The sequence below is a fragment of the Terrapene carolina genome, unplaced genomic scaffold (assembly GCF_002925995.2).
Source record: "Terrapene carolina triunguis isolate 2854851 unplaced genomic scaffold, T_m_triunguis-2.0 Scaffold273, whole genome shotgun sequence".
In the NCBI taxonomy this organism is placed as follows: domain Eukaryota; kingdom Metazoa; phylum Chordata; order Testudines; family Emydidae; genus Terrapene; species Terrapene triunguis.
In genome coordinates, this window is record NW_020664624.1 from 215,562 (window position 1) to 226,705 (window position 11,144).

General features: G+C 60.1%; 1 protein-coding gene and 1 long non-coding RNA gene across 2 annotated transcripts; both read right to left on the minus strand.

The window, feature by feature from the left end:
• Positions 1-6,085: 6,085 nt before the first annotated feature.
• On the minus strand, positions 6,086-7,311 carry LOC115271295. The gene is made up of 2 exons (XR_003899898.1): positions 7,153-7,311; positions 6,086-6,317 (listed from the first exon to the last, which is right to left on the minus strand). It is a non-coding gene; the product is annotated as an uncharacterized LOC115271295 (long non-coding RNA).
• A 119-nt stretch (positions 7,312-7,430) lies between these two features.
• On the minus strand, positions 7,431-10,821 carry LOC113407742 (retinoic acid receptor responder protein 2-like). The gene is made up of 4 exons (XM_029912849.1): positions 10,595-10,821; positions 8,447-8,551; positions 7,705-7,809; positions 7,431-7,499 (listed from the first exon to the last, which is right to left on the minus strand). The coding sequence occupies exons 1-4, from the start codon at positions 10,757-10,759 to the stop codon at positions 7,431-7,433; spliced, it is 444 nt and encodes a 147-aa protein (XP_029768709.1). The 5' UTR covers positions 10,760-10,821.
• Between the last annotated feature and the right edge of the window lie 323 nt (positions 10,822-11,144).

The following is an 11,144-nucleotide window of genomic DNA, read 5'->3' on the forward strand; positions in this document are numbered from 1 at the left end:
GGACGCCGGGGGTGCAGGGCCCTGAGTCCCCCCTTACTCCGTGACAATAAGTTAAAAGCTTTATTGGAAGCCTCCTCTCCCACCACCAGACCGAGCGCTCCCCTTTACCCCGTTCTCCGAGAAGACTCGGATCGATCCCAACCCCCTTCATACTCCCATCTCATTGTGGAAGAGAACGAAGAAAGCCCATTGTTAAATTCTGGGGACGACGATGAGGAAGACGCATTAATTGGCTTGGCAGCCTTGCGTCGGATCAATAGACGGTCACCAACCTCCCCAGTTCAGGAACAACTCTCAGAGGTCTCCAGTTCAGGCCAGTCCGGATCATCCGATACCGCCCAGACGCATTCCTCCGGTACCGCTCAGACCCGTAACCCCCCCCTCGTTCCCCCCAAACCCTCCAGTCCGCCTGACTCCTCTGCGTTCCCTCACACATACGAAGATAGCCTGGATAATGATTGGGCCCACCGCTTGCGCTCTGGCTCTAAAACTATCCAGGCTCCCCTCCGAATCCTGCATACTGGGGGCCAACAAGGGGGTCCCACTTGGAGCTATAAACCCTGGACTCGTGCAGAGCTCCATTCAATTGTAAAAGGCTTTCCAAAGCCCCTGGAAAATCCTACCAAATTCGCAGAGGAATTTTTGTTAGTATGCGACACCTATGAACCCTCTGAGGCAGACCTCCTGCAGCTGTGCAAGCTACCTGTAACCCCTAGCGAGCATGGAAAATGGCTCACAGCAGCAAATTGGCCCGCCAGTGAGCGCCACTCTAATTTGCCAGACACCGGTCCTGACGCTGCCTACCGGAACAAATGTAAAGGCCGAGCTAAACACCTACATGAGGCCATTCCTCGAGTATGGACTCCTAAAACCAACTGGACGGCCATACATTGCTGTAAACAGCAACAGGGAGAAAGCCCGGGCGACTATCGCACCCGGCTGACTGATGTTTTCCTGCAACATTCTGGTATACAGCAGCCGGGTGAAAATGGACAGGGCGCCCTGGCTCATGTGTTTGTTAATGGCCTCCTACCTGCTATTGGCAGTATGCTAAAGCGAATAAGTGTTGGGTGGGAGACCGAAACCATGGACAAATTGCAAACAGTGGCAGAGCACTGCCACCGCACTCTAAAAGGAAAGGAGGAACAGTCCTCCCAAAAGTTAATGGCCCTGCAAATACAGCATTATTCAGGGCAGGGCAAACAGTACCGGGGACGGGGAAGGGTCCAGGGACGGGGATGTGGTTGCGGAAGGGGCCGTGGAACTGGATTTTCGGGTTTTGGGGACGTTTGTAATTACTGTAAGCAGCCCGGACATTGGAAGAAGAATGTCCACGCTGGCCTGATCGTTCTGTAAATAACCAGCTAGACCCCCTGTCGGCACAGCCCGACAGTCCCCAGCCTTGCTTTGTCCCACAGCAATGACGGGACGCCGGGGAACCTCAGGAAATTTTAGCTCCTTTACTACCTCTCACTCCCACAGGTGAGTGTGTTTTGACTATCAATGATCTTTCTCTCCCTTTCCTTGTTGATACGGGAGCTTCGCTCTCTGCAGTTCGTACTACCGACCTGCCTGCGGTTCCCCCTCCGGAAAAACCGTGTCTGCTGTGGGCATTACGGGAGTCCCAACCCCTTATCCCCTTTCAAAACCTCTACCGGTCCAGGTTGGTCCCCTTTCCGAGGATCATGCCTTCCTTCTCTCTGATTCCACTCCGGTAAACCTTTTGGGTCGGGATCTGTTATGTAAACTTGGCTGTACCATCTACTGTTCCCCGGATGGTGTCTACTTACAAATCCCCCAGTCCTCTCTGAGTGATTCTGTGGCTTCCCTGCTGTCCGAAACTCCCCTTTCCACTCCGGTCCCCTGTTGCCCATTGATCCCGTCCCTTGAACACCTAATTTTGCAGGTCCCATCCTCTCTGTGGCCAACCCATCCTTCTGAAGTGGGCCGCTTAAATACTGACCCCGTCTGCATTACTGTTGACTCCTCCAAACCCCTGCCCGCCTGTCTCAATACCCTTTAAACCCCGAAGCAGAGGCTGGCATTGCTCCGGTCCTGACCGCCCTGCGGGAACAAGGCATTACTGTCCCCTGCTCCAGCCCCTGTAGCACCCCTATCCTCCCAGTTCCGAAAGCTGATGGTAAATCGTGGCCGTTTGTTCAGGATCTTCGAGCCATTAACGTATCGTCATACCTGCCTTTCCTGTTGTCCCTAACTCAGCAACGATTCTGGCTTTATCCCACCAGGTGCAACTCATTTTACTCTTGTTGATTTGTGCTCTGCTTTGTTTTCTGTCCCGGTTCACCCTGACTCCCAGTATCTTTTTGCCTTTTCTTACAAGGGGCGGCAGTACCCATGGACCACGCTCCCGCAGGGGTATACTGAAAGCCCATCTTACTGTTCCCAAGCATTGGCCTGAGATCTCGCTGACCTTGTTTTCCTGTCCGGGTCCACACTAGTCCAATATGTAGATGATCTACTCCGCTGTTCTCCTTCGTTGTCTGCCTCAGAAACTGATTCTTTAGTGCTCCTTACTGCCCTAGCAAAGAAGGGTCACAAGGCTTCTCACTCTAAGCTACAGCTCTGTCAGGCCTCCGTCACATACCTTGGTTTTCTCCTCTCCCAGGGTTCCCGTACACTTTCTCCCACCCGCGTCCAAGCTATCCTTAGCTTTCCCCGACCCCGCTCCCCACGCCAGGTCCGAAAGTTTTTGGGCATGGCTGGATTTTGCAGGCAATGGATTCCCCAATATGCCTCCCTTGTAAAACTCTCCAGGAACTCACTTGAGTCTCTGTGCCTGGCCCCATGCCGTGGCCCCCTGAGGCCGACTCTGCCTTTGTTTCCCTCAAACAGGGTTTGCCCACGCCTTAGGGCTGCCTGACTACTCTAAGCCTTTTACCCTTTTCTGCCACAAACAATCTGGGTGTGCACTTGGAGTTCTCACTCAGATGCACAGAGACAAAAACCGCCCAGTGGCTTATTTCTCTGCCACTTTGGACCCTGTTGCCCAAGGCTTACCCCACTGCCTGTGTGCTGTGGCTGCCGCAGCGTGCCTAGTCAAAATGTCCGAATCCCTTGTCCTCCGCTCTCCTCTTACCCTCATGGTACCTCACTCTGTGGAAACTCTCCTGCTGCAACGTAACACAGGCCACTTCTCCTCCGCCCGCCTTACCAGGTATGAACTTTTACTGCTGTCGGCTTCGTATATCACCGTAAAGCGTTGTTCTCAGTTAAACCCTGCCACTCTCCTTCCTTTGTCTGATGACGGTGATCCCCATGACTGCCTTGCAACTGTCTCTGCTGTCACCGTCCCGCGCTCTGACCTTTCTGATGTCCCTCTCTCTAACTCTGACCTGGTTTTGTTTACTGATGGTTCCTGTTTTCGAGATGACCAAGGTCGTCTCCTTGCAGGGTATGCTGTAGTGTCACTCACTGAGACCCTAGAAGCTGCGCCTTTACCTTCTGTGATCTCAGCGCAAGTCGCCGAATTGGTTGCCCTCACCCGTGCCTGCTTTTTGGCGGGGGGACGCTCCGCCACCATTTAAACTGACTCCCGCTATGCTTTTGGGGTTGTACATGACTTTGGTACCCTCTGGCAAGCTCGGGGTTTCCTTACCTCCGCCGGTACCCCTATCAAAAATGGCCCCTACATTGCCGCCCTCCTGTATGCAGTTTTACTTCCGTCTGCCCTAGCTATTGTTAAGTGCCTTGGCCACTCGATGGCGGATACTGATGTTGCTAAGGGTAACGCATTTGCTGACACCTCTGCTAAACATGCTGCTGCCATAGAACCTTCCCCAGATGCATTTCTAGGTTCCCTTTCTGCTTCTATACCACCGTCGTCCCTCACTGACCTCACCCTGCTCCAAGACTCTGCCCCAGACGCCGAAAAGGACTCCTGGGTTGCCCAGCGTTGCTCTCTACATCCTGATTCCCTTTGGCGTTCACCTACTGGTGCCTTCGTGGCCCCCTTTTCACTCTACCCGTCGCTGGCCGCCCTGCTACACGGTGTTTTGCATGTCAGAAAGGAGGGGATGGTCTCTGCTGTAACTAAAGCAGGATGGTGGGCCCTCCATTTCAGCTCTTTTGCAGCCCGCCACTGTGCCGCCTGTACCACTTGCCAAAGCCATAATATTGGTAAACCTGTAAAAGTGGCTCAGGGATTCCGGGGCCTGCCCCAGGCACCATTCTTGCATTGGCAACTTGATTTTGTACAAATGCCTAAGTGTCAACAATTTGAATTCATTTTGGTTATGGTATGTTTATTTTCTGGTTGGATCGAAGCCTTTCCTTGTCGCAAGGCTGACTCACTGTCTGTTGCCAAATGTTTGTTAAATCATATTATGCCTGCCAAGGGAATTCCTGCCACTCTGTCCAGTGACCGGGGTACACATTTTACCGGACAACTTGTTCAACACCTGGATCGTGTATTACATATCACACACCTGCTGCACTGTCCCTACCAGCCACAGAGCGCAGGTGTAGTTGAAAGACAAAATGGTGTACTTAAAGATAAGCTTGCTAAAATTTGTGACTCTACAGGGTTAAGCTGGCCAGCAGCCTTACCGTGGGCCCTTATGGAAATGCGATCCACTCCATCCCAAAGGCATAAATTGAGTCTCTTTGAAATTGTGATGGGACGTCCTATGCGAGCTATGGCTACCATTACTCCAGTCCCAGACTTGAACTTGACGCACAGTACGCTCCTTCAATATTGCAAGGGATTAATGCAAGCCGTAAGTCACTTCCATTCACAGGTTCGAGCCGCCTGGCTGACGGAACCCACCTCTGACGCTTGCCATGACCTCGAACCAGGTGATTGGGTCTACATACGGCACCACCATCGAAAACACGCCTTGGAGCCCCGGGGGAAGGGTCCTCACCAGGTACTGCTTACTACCCAGACGGCTGTTAAACTGTCTGGCATCGCAGCGTGGATACATGCTTCACAGTGTAAGAAGGCACCACCCCCAGCGAACCGATCATCACCTCAGGCCCGCGCAGAGTCAATTTTGACTCCAGAAGAAGACGTAGAGGAACAGCCTGCAATACCTTACAATCTACGCTCTCGTAAGGGTTGCCAGAAGCAGACGATGACCTAAAGCAAGGCCCGAGAAGGAGCAGTAGCGAGCCTAGCGCCTGCTGCCTGGTGGACGTAAAACCGTGACTGCGGTTCCCTCAGTTGAGGTTGTCAGAACCAGAAGGGCCTTGCCTCCAACATGCGCCTCTGGTGGCGCCTGTTCCTCGGCTGCTGGGTGTCACAGAGTGTGGGGGCTGGATCACCCCCAAAGCCAGCATGGCCCTGACCTCTCTTTCCAGGTCCTAAGCAGTTTTCCCTGTGACTCGGAAGGGGGGGCATTTTATAGGCGGGTGCGATCCTGTCTGCACCCGGTGGACAGTCAGATTAGTGCGTCCAGGCAGGTTGGAAAACAGCTGTCGGTACAGATGCAGCACCCCTCTGATCTCATGCAAAAAGGCTCCTGAGATTACAAGCAGTAGTTGAAATAATGGCAAATGAAACTGGAGAAAGTTTAAGAGCCCTGGCCAAAGAAACAGGGGTGATCCAACAGATGACTGTCCTCCGACAAGCTGGACTGCGGGACCTCCCTTCCACAAGGGGGGCCTGATAAGCTTGGGGTTCTTAGGCCCCTGCCCTGGTGAGTTGCTCTGGGGGCTGCACCCCTCGCCCCGGCTCTGTCCCCCAGGTCCCTGCCTGCCTGGCCTGGTCCTTCGCCCCAGCACCCTCCTGCTTCCTGGCGGCTGGACTGTGAAACTCACGAGGGTGCTTCAGGGGGTGATTTCCACACCCCGGGGGCACCACACCCAGCTAAATGCTCCACCCCTGAGCGAGGCAGGGAGAGCCCGGGGACCCAGCGGGGTGGGAGAGCGGGTGACAGACTCCTGGGCTGCCCTGCCACGGCAGGCAGGAGACGATGCGCTGGAGCAGACGACCCATGGGGGCAATCCGGGCTGGCGGGAGCAGGCCCAGCATATTCCCATGACCTGAGAAATACCCTGGGGGGCCGGCTGGCCCCACTTAGCATCCGCCGGCAGGGCAGCCCCTGGCTGAATAACAGCACAGCCCTTCCGAACTGGGGCTCTGGCTTTATTGGGGATGAACAGCCGGGCGATGGAGCTGAGTGAAGCGGGGGTGCGGGGAAGGGGTAGCAGGATCCGTTGGCCAGGCCGCTCTGCCCGGCCTGGTGCTGGAGCGGGCGCAGTGTCTGACGGGCAGGGGTGGCCGCCGGGTCTCCGCTGGGTGGCGGTGATAGCAGCGTCCTTCCGCGGGTGGGGGGCGCCAGAGATGCCCAGGCTGGCTAGGGGAAGAGGAGACACGCCATGGGGTTAGCATTGCGGCTGGGGGCTCTGGGGGATCCCCGCCCCTGCTGCTCTCCGGCTGGGTTCGTTTCTGGGAGTTGGCGGAGGCGTCCGCCCCTGCGTCAGACCAGCCGAGTGGGTCACGTTCGCAGAGAGCCAAGCTGTGGCCCTGGGGAGCGGCTGCCTGGGGCAGGAGCGAGGGCACCCCTTCCGCACCCAGGGGCCCGCAGGCATGCCCGCCGGCTGGCACTCCGGGCCCCGTGGGGGTGCTCTGAGCTCAGCTCCGAGGGCACACCCGTCCGTCTGTCACAGACCGTGATGTTCCAGCCTGCGCTGCTCCGGGGCCCGTTTGCTCCTTGGCCTCTGCTGGGGCTGCCAGCCAGGGGGCGATGGGGGGGGTGGGTTGTGACCTGGACCCACCACTAAGGACTCACTCGAGCCCAGCAAACTCACTGCTGCGCAGCCAGCGAGCAGCGCCCAGACCGGAACACTTGCTCACTGCTGCCTTGGGTGAGCCCGAGTCTCTGCAGCCCAGGCCGGACCCCGGAAACCCCTGCCCCATCTGCCTGCCCTTGGTCCCCCTTGGGGGCGCTGGACACGCCCCCTCCCGCTACGGTGCATCTTGGCGCCCTCTGCTGGGCTGTGGGATCAGCCCCTGGGGAGGGCAGTGGGTTAAAGGGCATCAGTCCCAAGGGCAGCGGGCACAGAGCACTCTGCAGGGGGCTCGGCCAGAGAGGGGAGCAGTCTGGTGCCCAGCCCAGAGCCCCCGAAGGGAACCATGAGCAGCCCAGCCCCCACCTGGTCCAGAGCCCTGCCTGCGGGTGCCCGTCCTACCATGCTGTGGATGTGCGGGTGGCTAGGACGGCAGCTCTCCGGAGAAGGCAAGGACACCGGGATGGTAGGGCGCTTCGCCCGTCTCCTGCACAGTCCTGCACTCCTCCTCGTGTCTCGTCTCCATCTCCTGCAGGGGCAGAGGCGTCAGGTCACAGGGTGGCCACGGTTCCGGCCAGGGAGCTGGTGCGGATCCAGCCCCAAGCAGCACCCCTGGGGCATGGTCTGGGCCCAGCGCTGTTGGCACCATCAGTCTGCACAGAGCATGGAACCGCTGAGCCTCAGTGCTCACGTGCTGCATGCGTGTACATGTCCGTGTGCATGTCATGGGCATGTGCATGTCCTGGCATCTACCAGGAGCACAGGTGTCTGTCCGTCCTCCGTGCGCAGACCCATGCTGCACCTGGGAGTGGGACCTGGGGGGTGGAATGGCCCAGCTGAGCCTGGCCCCACCCAGCACTGCTCCCAGGCCCCTTGCCGACGTGTTGGATTTTCCCAGCACCTGCTCCCAGGAGAGCGGCTCTGCGCCCGATCCCTGCCCGCGGGCGCGCTCACCTTCTCAGACTGCTGCTTCTCCATCCTGCAATGCGTGTAGCTACCCAGCACCTTTCCCCCGCTGCGGGAGTCAAACTTGACACAAGCCAGGCAGATCTGCTTCCTCTGAGGAGAGAGGGACCAAGTGAAGCCTCCAGCCCCGTGGGCAGCGCCCGGGGGCTGCCGAGAACATTCAGCAGCTCCCCCGCCAGCTCCCCCTGCTGCATGTGACCCCAGGGCCGTCTGTGCCCCTCCCTCACCGCGGGGGATGTTCCCCCTCGTACCCGCAGGTCGGTGCACACACCCCCCCGCACCCCTGGCCCCAATCCCTTGTAGGTGCTGGGCCTCCCCAGTCTGTGTCCCCCGCACAGCCCGTGGGGTGGGACAAGCGCTGACCCCAGCTCAGCCAGAGCCACACGGTGACTTGTCCCCGGGGAGTCCCTGGCAGAGCAGGGACCGGAGCCCAGCACCTTGCCCCGCGGGCAGCCGCCTCCAGCCCCCACCACGCAGGGTCCAGCTGAGCCCCCCTGCTCTGCGCACACTCAGCCGCGTGCCAGTGCTCAGCCCCTCCCTGCCGCTCGCACGCTCCGCACTCCTCCCTGGGGCCTGGCGGAGCTGGGGGCTGCCCCCCACCTCATTCCCGGGACGGGGAGAGCGTCACTGCAGCCCCGCTCCCTGGTGGAGGGGGAGGAAATGACCCTCCGGAGCAGTCACCCAGCCGCCCGGACAGACAGAGGTCGGAGGCGGCTGGCCCCTCGCTCACCCCTCTGCGGTTGAGGGCGCAGTCCTGTCTGCTCCCCGGCTGGTTCGGGCACTGGGTCTGCTGGAGCCTGACCCGCAGCCGCACAAAGTGCCCCGCCGGATACTCCTGGAACCAAAGAGAAACCAGGTGTCATGGAGTGTGGGGGAGATACGGCCCTGCACCCTGGCTTCCTGCGATTCACCATGACTCTCAGCCAGCCAGAAAAGCAGAAGGTTTATTTAGACGACAGGAACACAGTCCAATACAGGTCTTGCAGGTAGAGACAACAGGACCCCCTCAGTTAGGTCCATCTGGAGGGAGGGGGGAAGGGAGGCCAGAGCCCTGTTGGGGAACCAGAGCCCATCTGGGCTCCTCTCCATTTCCCCAGCCAGCTCCAAACTGAAACTCCCTCCAGCGCTCTTACTTCACCTTCCCCCGGCTCCTCCCGCAGCCTTTGTCCATTTCCCGGGCAAAGGTGTCACCTGGCCTCCAACCCCCTTCCTGGGTTCTCACGTTACATGCTCAGGTATCTTCCCTCAAGGAAAGTCTCCCATCCCCAATGCAGACAGCCCCAGCAAAACTCCCCTGCCACCTTCCCAGGTCAATACTCCCCACTCAGGACTCAAAGACCACATTAAGAATATTCCCAGATCGTCACACCAGGGTCAGCAAAGCGCCGCTGGCAGCTCCTGCCAGAGCCCCGGGCTCCCTCTGCCGAGGGGGGTGGAGGCTCCCCGGGACACGCAGGGCCCGAGGAAACGCCCTGCGTGCTAAGGGGAGTGTGCATTGCTCACTGTGACTAGCCAGTGCCCAGGGGTGCGCTGGAGACTCCAGCCCAGCACAGAGCCAGGGGCCTGGGCACGCGGCCTGCACCAACCAGTCGCCTCCGGGATACAGCCTCACTTGCCCGCCATGGCGTGGCCCTGTGAGGGGCAGTGTCACCCCAGGCGACGGAGGGGCTGGTAGAGACTCCCTCTGCCTCGTGCCGCTCCCGGCCCCCAAGTCTGACAGGACGTCCAACGCGCCCGCTCCCATGAGCAGCGGTGTCCGCAGAGGAGCCTGGGAGAAGCCCCTGAGCGCCCCGCGGCCTGTGCTGGGGTGTGGGGGGTTCGCCCCGTGCCGCAGCAGCCGGGAAGGGGCCAACGGCTGGTGGGTTACGTCTCCGGGGGGGGCCGAGGGGCACAGCCGGGAGGAAAAGCTGCCACCGGAGAGGCCGGGCACTGTGGGCAGCCAGCCCGAGCTCGGCCGCAGCGTGGGAGGAAGCTGCAGCAGGCGCTGGAGCGCCCGGGAGAGCGGGTTACAGCCCAGGGAGGGGCAGCGCGGGATTCTGAGCAGCACCAGCAGCTGCCAATGCGCAGCCCTGGACTGGACCCCAGGGGAGCAGGTGGGCCTGGGGTCCCTCAGGAGGGGCGGGGCGAGCCTGGGGAGCAAAGGGGCGGGGCTACTGAGACGTCACCACTCCGAGGCCCCCGGCAGTGCCCCGCACCCTGTGCCTGCCACTGGCTGCCCCCTCAGGGGGGCCGGGCACAGTTCATGTGTAGCTGAGCTCTGCAGGTCAACGCCCATTCGCCTCTGACAAGGCTGGCCAGGTGCCCGCAGCCCAGCCTAGCCCCCCTGGGCCAGGACGCTGAGCCCCGTTAGCTGGAACCAGCTCTCCCGACCGACGCCCGCCTCGCGCTGCCTGCCGGGCCGTGAGCAGCTCCACGGGGCCAGGCTCCATCCTGCTTTCCCCATTCTGGCTGCGCAGAGCCCTGGCCGCCTAGCCGGCCTTGTCCCCTCAGGCGATGCACGACGCATGGGCCACTGGGAGTGCTGAGCATGGCTCTGCAGGGCTCCAACTCATCCCCAGGCCCCTGCCCACCGCCATCCCACCCCCCTCCCTGTACCCAAACCCAGTCCTCCCCACAGCTCCCCTTCCCTGCCCCCAGCCAGTCTCTGCAGATCTCCTCCGTCCTCACCCGTGGGCGCTGTGTATCCCCACCGCAAACCCACCCACAGGGGCTCTCAGCCATGAGAGTCCCACGTTCCTTTCGTCCCACAGGATCCCAAAGCACCATACAGGCTGGGTAGACAGGAATCGCTTCCCCCATCACTGCGGAGCAGCCACCTCTGGGGAGGGACTCAGCAGCTCAGCGCACAGCAACGCGTCGCCAGCTCTCACGCACTCACTGTTTCAGTGACGTCTTCCACGGCCTGTTTCTTGTACACCCATTGCACGACTTTCCTGTTGTGAAAAGCCTCCAGCACCAAGTCCACCACCCTCTCCTGCAGCGTCAATTCGCTAGCCGCAGCCAGGGCCACCAAGCCCAAGCCCAGAACTAGCAGCCCCTTCATCTGTGCGGGTGGCGAATGGATCCCAGGGAGCCGTCTGCCCCTCTCCCCCACCCCAAGAACTCCCCTCTGTTGATCTTAGTCTTCCATTAACCAATTCCCCAGAAGCTGCCCTACTCCTCCCCCTGCCCGGCCAGCACCCTGCCCACTGCAATCTCTGTCATGGATTTGTTGTCGGGAGCTGCTGGAGAGAGGCAGGCAAAGTTGGCACAGCCCGGCCGTGGGGGTGGGGCAGGAGGGAGGGCGAGCCAGGGGAACGGGATGCCCAGTTCCTGGTGGCCTGGAAGCTCTGTCCTGTGCCTGGTCACTAAACCCATCTCGCCTCTAGGGCCGGATTGAACGAGCCCATTCGGTGCTGCAGCCGCAGGTCCCTGGAGCCAGAGCACAT